At 40.3% G+C, this 11,870-nt stretch overlaps 1 protein-coding gene across 3 annotated transcripts in view; it reads left to right on the forward strand.

The window, feature by feature from the left end:
- LOC141015348 (adenosine kinase-like) overlaps positions 1 to 9,211 on the forward strand; it is a 112,642-nt gene extending 103,431 nt beyond the window's left edge. For all 3 annotated transcript variants that reach the window (XM_073489385.1, XM_073489387.1, XM_073489386.1), the window contains 2 exons: positions 7,205 to 7,291; positions 7,613 to 9,211. In XM_073489385.1, the coding sequence (XP_073345486.1) occupies positions 7,205 to 7,291; positions 7,613 to 7,737 (212 nt within the window). In that variant the 3' untranslated portion in view covers positions 7,738 to 9,211. The remainder of the gene's footprint in view (positions 1 to 7,204; positions 7,292 to 7,612) is intronic.
- The last annotated feature ends 2,659 nt before the right edge of the window (positions 9,212 to 11,870 follow it).

Here is an 11,870-nt window from a genome sequence, read left to right on the forward strand (position 1 = left end):
CCAGCAGTCACTGTTGGCATTATGAAACAATCAATAATTAATTGTTTATTTTCTCTGTTTTCTGTTGTGATTTGTTTTTTAATTGTCTGCGCTGCCCTTTTGGACTCACAAGAGAGACTTGGTATAATAAAGGGTAAGAGTGGCTGTAATCAATATTTTTATATTACCAATAAAAATATCCATGTTTGATTTGAAAGGGGATGCTCATAGTGATGAACCCCACAGAATTATAGTATGCCGGACTATTTTTAGCATCCTTTAACTCATTCTTCTGGTTTTATTGCCAGTCAATTTACTGTTTTGGTTCACTCTCAGCAGTGGTGTTTACAGCCGCAGCAGGCTGCTGTTTTCGGCGATAAAGCTCTGATAAAGCCACTATATGCTACCTGCTCGACAAACAGCAGACGGACACAGTTAGCCGCTAGTTGGTGAATAGAGTGGAGCATTTAGCAGCCAAGTAAACAGATATTTCCCTCAGGAGCTGGTGGAGAACAAAAACAGAGCTTAAAGGTGACATATTTTTGCAATAACAATACATGACACAAAATGCGAAATGTATGCAAAATCTAAGTGATGGTTCAGTGCAGTGAACCGTGTTCCACTCCTGAGGGCAACGCACACCAGGCCACATTCATTTTCAAAGTAGGAAATTCCTGGAAGTACATTTCCTTTCATGAGAATTTGAAACAAAATCTTTAAGCAGAAGCTCGCCAGTTAAAAAGAACAAGAATCCATCCATTGTGCAGGAGGTGATGGATAATTCCTGCCCGCTCCTTTCATTGCTCCTGCTGGAAGACAGAGCCGTGCGCCGCTGTGAACTTTATATAAAATACATGATGAATGCAGGCGGGATGAAAGACAATGTGTTTCAGATGTCATCTACAAAGGCAAACATGATAAATGTCATTGACTGTGCCATCATTGCAGCGGAGCAGTTACAGTAGTCGCTGCAGCAGGATCGGTGTGTATGTGTGTGAACATTGCTATTCATGCCAGCCAAATAAATGTCAATGTAAAAAGAGAATTAAAGATTTTCATTTCCCAGAGGCGGCGCTCTAATAAACTTGATCTCTCATTTTGTTTGCAATTTGTCCTCCTGTCAGGATTTGATCATTTGCCAGCCTCTGCATGTCATGTTAAACCATTTTATAGTGATTAAGGATGGGAGAAAGCCTTCCCCCGTGGTATAATTCTCCAAAAAGAGATGTCAATTTGTTATTGTTCTTTTTTTTTTCTCCCCTCCCTGCCCTTCATTTGGAGCCTTTCATCACACCACCGCTTCAAACGTGCCTTTTAAGAGCTGGGAGCAGGGGGAAATGGCCCTTTATTTAGCTGCCACTGACACTGCCGAACTACGCCGGGCTTTTGCTTATACACCCATTAAAGCAGTAATTAAGATCATTGTGCCCTGAACCTTAACGGTGAGGAGATCTAATAAACGATCATTCAGCGGGGGTCGCCGCTCTAATCGCTGATAAGGACTTGATAAAGCCTGACTCGACTCCTCGCGGAGTTTTAGGGCTCTCAAGGGGGCCAAGCAGGCAGATTTCGACTTTGAAAAAAGACCTGATCTATACATGTTAATCACATGAGGTAGACTGAGGAATGAATACTGAGTACAATGAGTACAAGGCTTAAGACTCCTATTATTTAGCTTTATTTGTCATTCTCTTCAAAGTGACAGCAGATAAAAGGTTGCAGATTTTTTTTAAAGATCTACTTGTTGTTGCTGTTTAAAAAGCAGGATGTTTATGGTCTATACTTCATGAAAGACTAAATCAATTAACATTCTGTGCTATGAGAAAGACCGGCTCCCTTTTCCCTTGGCATCTCACGTTGAAGTGTTTTCTTTCATGTCTCCCTGAAAGGATATTGGTTGGCGATGATCTTTTGCCTGTGGTTACAGTAATTACAGGCATATGTAATTTTTTTTTTTCCTAACTCAATTGTGAACAAAGATGCTGGTTATGATAGGGAAACAGATTGAATGTCAACTCGCTCCTAACCTGTCGCGTTTGCCAAGAAAGCGGTAACGTTGTTTTCCTCTCCGAGGCTCAGAGTTTGGCTGAAAAGCAAAAGGAAACGTTCCAGGAGAAGAAGAAGAAGAAGAAAAAGAAGAAGAAGAAGAAGAAGTATTCTCGGGGAAGTTTCTCACATAAAGATGTTGTACTTGAACTCCGTCGAGTGCTTCAGCTCGTGCCTTTTAGCTAAATATTCATGTGTAATTCCCAGTCACTGAACAGCTCAGGATTTAAAATGATGTATTAATTGTTTTACGTGTGTAGATGATTCAGTCTAACAGGATCAAAGTACATTTTAATGACCTGCCAACTATTTGATCTACCTGCTTTCTGTCAAAGCAACAATAGTGAGCGCTGGAACACAATCAAATGAAGCGTGTAATAATTCCAGAGTCAGAACAACGCTCCATATGCTCATTTTCCAATAAAGCCGAGGTCGTCTTATTTGCATGTACAGTCGCCTTTTTTCTTTTTTTTTTAACAGGAGAGCATTTTCTCAGTCAGCGTTGTGCTGTGAATTGGCATTGTTAAAAAGAATAGCCAATAATAAAGGGCTTAATTGATACTCATTTCAAAGAGACGCCTGTTGAAAGAATTTCTTAAGTTTAATCACCACCACTCAAGAGTTGTAATGAGGGAATTATGAAGAGCGAATTAACAAAAGCACACAATTATAGCTTACTCGGAGGAAGTATTTGAGTTCCTTCAAATTTTTTCTCAGTTTTCTTTTTTTTTTTTTTTTTTCCTGTGTTGCAGGTTACCTGTCAAAGCACAGCCATACTACACTCCCACGTATTCACCACCAATCTGCTGCTTCGCTCACTTTGTCAAACCAAACTCTGGGAACAAGAATATGTTAGAGTTAAAGCACAGTTAACAAAAAAAAAAAAAAAAAGAGAGAGAGAGTTTTATTGATTGAAAATAATGTTGCCGATCTCATTACAGTGAAATGTGAAATGAGTTCAGCAAAGTGATGTTTTCAGACGAACCACAAGCCAGAAACAACAGAGAGTATTTTGGCAGGAGTTTTTGCTATTGCCATTTTTGCCAGTTGGATCTTTGTTACAGACGGCTGGGGAATTGTTGGACTGTAACCTGAGTTAACATGTCAGTCAAATTTAATAATTTGCATCAATGAGGTTATGTGAACTTTCCCCGAGCAGGAGAGTACAAACTTTGGCCGCGGTGGTAGAGGGAAGAGAAATAATGGATGTCTGCTGTGCTTCTAGAAACAGGTCCCAGAAAGTTCTGTATGCCGTAAACAACATCATGCCGCCCACAGCGAAGCGATCAGTTAGAAATGTTAAAGAGTACGTCTCTGAGGGGCTGAAAATCAAATTCGCATGTTTACATCTACATGTTTTCCAAAAAATGGAAGAATTTTTACACATCTTCGTGTTGTCATATTCAGAAAGGACCAAAACATCAAGCTCAAATTCTAAAAGGTACCTGAGCAGAGGTGTGATGTGATTTGTGGCCAAAATTAATGAATTTGTTGAAGCTTTCCAAGAAAATTGCACAAAAGTTGGGTTATTTTGTTAAAAATTGCAGTCATCTAGGGTCTGAGAACAGAAAGTGTTGTATCATATATGCCAGGCTAGTGTTGTATTTACACATTGTAAGGCCCTTTAGATTGTAAAGCCCTTTAGATTGTAAAGCCCTTTGAGTCAAATATTTGCTAACATCCTCACAATGACAATGCTAACATGTCAATGTTTAGCAGGTAATGTTTACCATGTCTTAGTTTAGAGTGTTAGCATGCTCACATTTCTGATTAGCACTAAACACAAAGTACAACAAAAGGTTTTCACCTGATGATGGCGCACCAACATTATTAGGATTTAGATGTTCTTCCAACTTCAGCGTGTTCATGAACACAACGTGGGCGGTACACTGAAGATGTGTTGAGGGTTAATGCTAATAAATACATTTTTTAACTGATATCGGTTGCTCTATGTGGAGAGTAACTAACGGTTACAACTTGATACCATCGTACAAAACCAAAAGTTACTTACCATCAACCAAACATTTACTTTCATTCACCATGTTTGCATAAATAATGTCAAACTCAGCGATCGTGTTCCAAAATTCTCGCCAACTGTCCGACTCGAGTTGGTTCATGTGATTTTTCCCAGTCGGAAACTAATTTTTCAGATTATTCCAATACCATATGAATGTGCAACAAGACGCAACAAAGGACAACAAAAACACTAAATGCACACTAGTGTTCAGTCAAAAGAGTAATTTAATTCCCGGTGAATTTAAAGGATCTAATAAGAATCCGAGCCCTCACACGCGCGACAACATAACAATCTTGACAGATTCAGATCTGTTCAGTGAATTCTGACACCTCTGGATGTGGTGTTATCATGAAGATGAGCAGCACTCTATGTGAGAGGTTACCTAGATGCAAATTGCTAATAAGAGCTGACACCCACACTAGAGAGAGCAACCAATTTCTTTTACGGCCATAAACATATTTACAGGGTTATTGTTTTTTTTATTATTATTATTTCTTGCGGCTAATGAACAACAGAACCTGTTCTGAACAAGTGCAGCAGCGTGAGATTTAAAAGCATCCGGTTTTATAACCACAAAGAGCATTGCAGAAGCACGACCACATCTAAGGACTTGAGTTTCTTAACTGTGGAATAACTGACAAGCTGTAATTTATTGTTAGCACATTCTCCATTGCGGCTAATCGTTTCAAGAGGGAGGAGGATTCTTCATCTGTGGCATTAATTAAGCGAAGTCGTTATGCTGCTAATTAGCTGATCCTAAAAGGATTCTTGTCTTATTGTAATTTATTATCAAAGTGACAATCACCTGCTTTCCTTTTTAAAGATAGAATGTGTCATTATAAAAAAACACAATCTATCTCTTTATCTGATACGTCGGCGGTACCTGACCTGTGTTACAGTCACGTTCTGCTGTCTGAGATGTAATATGTAACTACAACCTGATGGAGTTTCTCTCACAGTCGGCGTATTACAGTCATTTCCTTGACATCATGTGTCGAACATATGCTCAGCTGCAGGTTGTGTATCTTTCGCCCTGTAGGACAAGGACAGAAATGTATTCAAAAATTAATAAGGCGGGGTGTCTTATCTGCAGCACAGATATCCTGTGAGCCATTGTTAGATTAGCAGGGAGCCTCATTAAACAACTTTTTTCTCGTTTTTTTCTCATGTTCTTCTTAAACTCCAACCTTTTTTTTCTCTATAAGAGGTCTGTCAGCCTCCTCGTGTTCCTTTTATCCACATGTCAGTCTTTTGTCTCCTGCACCTTTTTGAAGGTTCGTGTCGGCACCAGAGCCCTCGGATTGTTTGAAGATTGTGTGTGTGGTTTAGATTGTTCTGACATAAGTTGCTGATTTAATGTCACTCTACACCTCCAGACTTTGTCATCTGGTAGATTTTTGTTTCTTTTTTTCCCCCCCTCTCCTTTAAACTGGAAGTCTCTTTGAAGTGCATATGCTACTGATAATTGAAGCAATATAATCCACTGAAGATAATAAAGAGACCCTCATTTAATGGGTTCCGTTTTGAACTGAAACAACTCAGAGCAACTGTTCTTGCATTGGTTTTAATTTATCAGAGTATTCACCTAAAGCATTAGAGATTTTTGCATTTGATCATCTGTTGCTTCTGGAAATTTTATTAGAGCCACTGCGGGACATTGTTCTTTAGATTAATATCACATTTTACCAGTCATTTGCTGTGAAACGCTATTTGAATTATCCATTTGTCCATCAACAGAAAATAACAATTTTCTTTAGTTAGATAATTTCTCAGTCTTTTGTTATTTATCATGCAAAAATGCAAAACAGTCACTGATTACAGCTTCTCAAATCCTGCTTTTCTCTGTTTTAAATCTCTGTAAATGGACTCATACACTATTTTTGACATTTGGTGGACTTTTTTATTTGGAAGATTCATCCAAAAAATAATCAGAAGATTAGCAAGAATCTATAGCCATGCTAGCAGCTTTGTGAGGCTGCTTAAAACTAAATGCAAATACCAGCATGCTAACATGCTCACAATGGCAATGCTCACATGCTGATGTTTACCATGTTCAACATCTTAGTGGTGTATGTTAACATGCTAACATTTGCTAACTAGCACTAAACTGCACAAGAGAGAAGATTACCTTCAGGGGTTTCCACCAGAAAGCGTTTCTAACGTGTGGTTAAAGTTGTGAAATGGTTACAGTTTGGTTATGTTTAGGGACCAAAACTATTCGGTCAGGTTTAGGAAAAGATTCATGGGTTGGGCTGATAAAATAAGTCAACACTGACCTTTGATTTCACATGGGGATTGTTTGACCCATCCGTCCACATTAATCTCCTCCCTAGACGGACCTCGTCGCTTTTTATACTGTCACCTGTCTTCTTTAAGGTGAAATTCCAGTATTTTTAGACCTGGGTCCTAAATTTACATGTTTGGTGTATAAATGACTCATGCGTATCTAAAGTTTTGGAATCAGTTCAGTAGACTGCCTCAGCTGGCAGTTGTGACACGGCTGCAGTGTAATCCTTTGGAGCAACTCTGACGGTCAAAGTTACGTTATGTGCTTGTTTTTGCCACTGACAGGCTGAGGTTGTCTTGTCTGTTGTTGTCTGACAACATTACGGAAACAACACCTACCTGGATAAACCTTCTTGCTAAATAAGGAGATCCTTTCTGAGTTGGAGAGAGGGAGTTTGGAGTTTACCCTGAAGAATTTATTTCCAAAGTCATGGCTGACTAATGATGAGGCAATGAATGCAACAACTAAACTTGTGAGATTCCAGAGCGCTAGCGTGGCTAATACAACAATATCATGAGTAGCCTTTATGATACAATGCATTTTTTTCCCCTCGCTATATAGATTCAGATTCATATATTTGTTTTTCAGACTCAGCGTGTTTTGACATTCAAGCCTTGTGTGGTTTATATCATTCCAAACTTGTAACCTGAGTCACCATCATCTGTTTTACATGTCATTAATTAGCCCAAAAAACGATGCCATGCTGAAGTGCTGAAATGAAAAAAGCCAACTATGTCCAATTATAACAAAGCCTCGCTGTGTGAAATGACCCCCTGAATTGTTTTTACAATCAAAGAAGTAATAAGCCAAAACTTGTAGGTGTGAAGTTGGTGTGTACAACTTTAATTAACAGCCCTCCTGTGTCTTGACCACAGGTGAGAGGGTGACCACGTTCCCTGTTGTGGACATCGACCAGAACATCATCGTGGACACTAATGGAGCGGGAGACGCCTTTGTGGGAGGTACGGCATGAAAATCATTGTCCACACAGCTTGATTTCTGTGTACATTGCCAATTAACCTTTGATACCGGCCAACTATGTAACGTAGTAATGTGTCCAGGTTATATGAGCGTGACATTTAGCCTGCTGATTTTACTCTGTATGAGCTTATCATAGCACCACATAAAACAGTCATCATTTGGGTCCTGTTGAGGATGAAGCAGCGTTGTCCCCCTTCCCAGAAACCATTAGTACCTGGCTCACATTAACGCTAACTGCTCCCCAAACAATTTTGGAGGTGATGGATGGTCACAGGTTGACCTTTGCTCTTCTGTCCAACCAGGATTCCTCTCTGCGTTGGTCCAAGAGCACTCGCTGGAGGAGTGTATCCGGGCCGGACACTACGCCGCCAACGTCATCATCAAACGGGTCGGATGCACCTTCCCAGAGAAGCCAGACTTTCAGTGATGCATCCGAGCAACGAATATTTGTCTTGTTCACAAGATACTTGTATATGTATGCTTCAGGATTTTATGTACATTTTTTCTATTTACAGTAACTGACTGCATGGGACTAAGTGCTGCAGCTTGAATATTTTATCAAGCTGCAATAATCAACTCAGATGTTTTAATACAATTCAAACACTGTACTGGTATCTATTATTGGAATGGTTATGTTTAAAGGAGCATTCTGCTGAAACACTATTATTTTAAGTATCAAAGAACAAACGCCTGTAGGCCTGTAAGGTGAAAAAAGATTGTCAAAATGTGTAGAAGCTACTCCAGCATGGATCCGTATCATTTGTATGTTTCAACCACGATACTTTGGATCATATTGACGAGATGTATCAGTAGTTGAGAAGTGCATTATCCTGAAGGATAGATTTTGAAAAGTTTCTATCGACAGAAATGTGGCTCTGAGAAAAGTTTATTTTTTGCTACTTCATGAAGGACAGCAGCTGTAGTCCGCTTCGAGTTACAATCAATTCCCTCGGTGACCCGGAGTCATGGCTGAAAAAACCTATTTGAATGTCCATCGAAACTTCTCAAACCGTTGCTGCTGCACAATCTGCTCTTGATCCTCGTGCTGACTTTATTCCAAACAATTATCGCTTCACCAATAAATTGCTAATCGAGCTACTTACATCGGAGCTTCTGAGCTAGAAGCTGGCATGCAAAAGAAGTGGTGTATTTAGAAGTGTAAACTATGAGTGCCATCAGTCACGAAGCAGCAAGCTGCAAACTTTTTAGAGCCTTTTTCAAGCCTGCAGGGGTTGAGAGTTGTGATACTTATGTACTGTAAAATATAGAAAATGTTCAGCTCAATGTTCCTTTAAAGGATAAGGTCACCAGAAAAATGAAAATTCTGTCATTATCTACTCACCCCCATGCTGATGGAAAGTCGGGTGAAGTTTCGAGTAGTCCACAAAACTTTTCTGGAGCTTCACAGCAAAACAGCGTTGCAGACGCTAGATGGGGGCTTGTATTAAAATGTAAGAAAACAAACAGGATATAAAAGCCTCCATGAAGCTCTTTCGGCGTAATCCAAGTCTCCCAAAGCCCCAAGATCCCAAATTGATTTTTAAAGAGGTGATGTTTGTTCTTCCAGAGACTTGGATTACGCTGGACGAGCTTTATGGAGCCGTTATATTTTGCATTTTAAAACAAGTCCCCAGCTACTTCAGTTTTAGGAGAGTGCTGCACCGCTGTTTTTCTAACCAAGAAATGATCTGTGGGCTACGAAACTTCACCTGACTTTCCATCGGCATAAGGGTGAGAAGACGACGACTGAGTTTTCATTTTGGGGTGAACTTGTCCTTTAATATTGAGCTGTCACGATGCAGGATTCGTGGATGGGACGCCATTATCAGTGACAGTAGCCATGGGACAAAACTGAAGAGAATGTTCTTTGTTATTACACAAATAAAACAATATGAAACTCATCCTACTTTGTTTTCCTATTTTTCACATATGAAAACAAAGTCAGCTTCAACGTATTAAATTCTATTAATTCCTTCAATTCTTTCTTTAAATACTCAAAATGCAAAAAAATAATTTTATAGCAACACAGGATTCGGCTATTTCCCAATTATTTAATCAGCCAGAGGCTCCCTCATGCTAATCACTTTTGGACAGCTCAACACCCTCCATTATGGAGGGGACTGGGGGGCGGGGGAACCAGCACCAGCCTGGTGTCCTGGCTCCGCTCACTCATGCCTGTTGGGTCCTAACTGGACTCTCGGGGTCTGGTGCTGCACTGCGGGGCTACAGGAGATCATTTTTCTCAGTTAAGGGATTAGTGGTTGCTCTTCTTGGCGATCATTAGAGGGACCTGAAAATTAGGCTGATCCTTTGTACCCAGCTGTGCTGTCGCTGGGGGTTGGAGACGGGGATCAGAGGGAGGCCCCTCCCCTGCCGACCCCCCCACTCCCCTCCCACTGTCTGTGGGCCAGCAGAAGTGTTGGGCAGTGTCTCAAGTGTTTTGTGGAAAACAATTCAACACTCATCTGTTCTACAAAGAAGTGTGATTGAGAATAACATTTTTTTGTTCCCCTAGAGCAACCTGTTACATCATATTTTCTTTTATTTTTCTCCGAGCATGTCAGGAGGAATCCGTTTTTTTTACACTTCCTGCACAAGAGCTCTGTTTTTCCCGTAATGAGGCATAGTTTATGCATTTATGCTAATCGGGGGCGTCTAGGTGAAAACATTCTCCAGCCAAAATGTTATTAACAACTTTGAGACACTTTTTTTTTTTTCATCAGCATTTTTTAAGGTTTCACACAGATGCGCTTTGAAAAGGACCACATTTCTGATTGGGCAAGATCACACTCCATGGCAGCTGGTTCATTTGCCTCTCAAGATGACAGATGGCAAAACACAAACACAAAAAGAGGGAGCCATGATCAAGTAATGAGAATGCCTGCCACAATAAGGAAACTACTAAATGTACTTTTCTCACTTTCCCAGCTAAACTTTTGCCTTTGCTCAATGACTGCAAGAGGTGGAAAAACAAACATTGAATCTGTGCGTTTAATTTACTTCTTGCAATACAATGCTATCTGTTTTTGTAAGCCGCTGAGCCCAAGGCGTTTTGAAAATGTTTAATGCCGCTTTTATTGTGTTGCAGCAATCTACAAAATCTCTTTTCATTTACCGCTTTGAGTTAAATATGCTGTTAACAACTTTGAGGGAGGGAGAGGGAAAAACTTGACTTTGCGATATTTGCCTTACGAAACAAACAAACAAAAAAAAAAAGAGTTCACGACCAGAATATATTTTTCTGAATGCGGGCGATGGAGTAACTGGGGCCCTGGCCAGTGTTTTGCCCCGCAGATGGGCAGCAGTGTTTGTGAACACCAGTGTGGCAGTTGGCAGGGATTGAGGGGTGGGGGGGGTGGGGGGGGGGATGGGCAGATTGCAATGGCACATGCTCCAATTCAAATTATCCCTGGACCCATGCAGCAGTGGAGGACCTGCTGGGGCCCAGGGTGGCATTCATTATAACCAGACACAGGCAGGTTTTTGGTCAGCGCCTCCGTCATGACACCAGTCAGAACCCCCCCCCCTCCTTGTTATTCACATTTCACCTGCTTTGATAAAAAAAAAAAAATCACAACACGTATTTACCACAAATTATCACACACTAACGCTGCAAATTGGGTACAGGCGAACAGGTAAATAGAATCAATGAGGTCATCAAGGTAATAAGGAGAGCATGTGATGAAGATGCAGCATAATGACAAAATGACAAGACTATTAACACCTGAATTAAACGCATGCAAATGTGTCTTTTTCACCAGGGTTAAATGTTTTCATTTGAGATCTCTGAGCTGCCTGTACAGTTACAGCGCGTGTTGATAATCTGATGGGAAGTTACCAATTATCTCTCTAATTACATCTGTATTACTGCATGAAAAATGAGCTTTCTGGCATTTTCTAAGAGTTGGTGAATGAGGGGAGGGGAGCACGCAAATCTAAAGACTGACAATTTAATGATCTACATTATTGCTAACAACTATTGCTCTTCTTCCTTAGGCATGGTGGAAGTTAATTAGCAGATTAGGGTGTTGGTGTATAGTATCTCTCATACTGCCCCTAGGTTGTGGGATATAGCTCATTTTCCAAAAAAAAATAAATAAATAAAAGTCTGTGTTTATGTCTAAATCAATCACATTTGAGGTTATATCTACAGCACATCAATGGGAGTTAAAAATGCCCACAGGGAATAAATGTTAATAGGGGTGTTATGACATAAAAAAAAAAAAAAAGTGCCGAGACTAATCCTGAAAATATGAAGTGAAAAAATGTTTCCCTTGGCTCATCGCTGGACATGTTGATGGAGGAGGAGGGGGGGGTAAAGAAGAAAAAAAAAAAAAAGTGAAATTGACAATATCATTGTAGGAGCGCACTAAAGGGGCGACGGTCCGCTCCACTACACTGAAGTAGGGATGTCTACAGTGGAAGAAGAAGAAGGGGGAGGGTACCACTTTGTCACAGGCTGCTATGTAGATTAACCTTTCAATTAGTTGTTATCAGGTCCTCTCCATGTCTCGGCGCAAGCTTTTCAGCCTTCGTTTTAAGAGATCAAATCCCGCGAAA

This window comes from Pagrus major, chromosome 20 (genome assembly GCF_040436345.1).
Source record: "Pagrus major chromosome 20, Pma_NU_1.0".
NCBI lineage: Eukaryota > Metazoa > Chordata > Actinopteri > Spariformes > Sparidae > Pagrus > Pagrus major.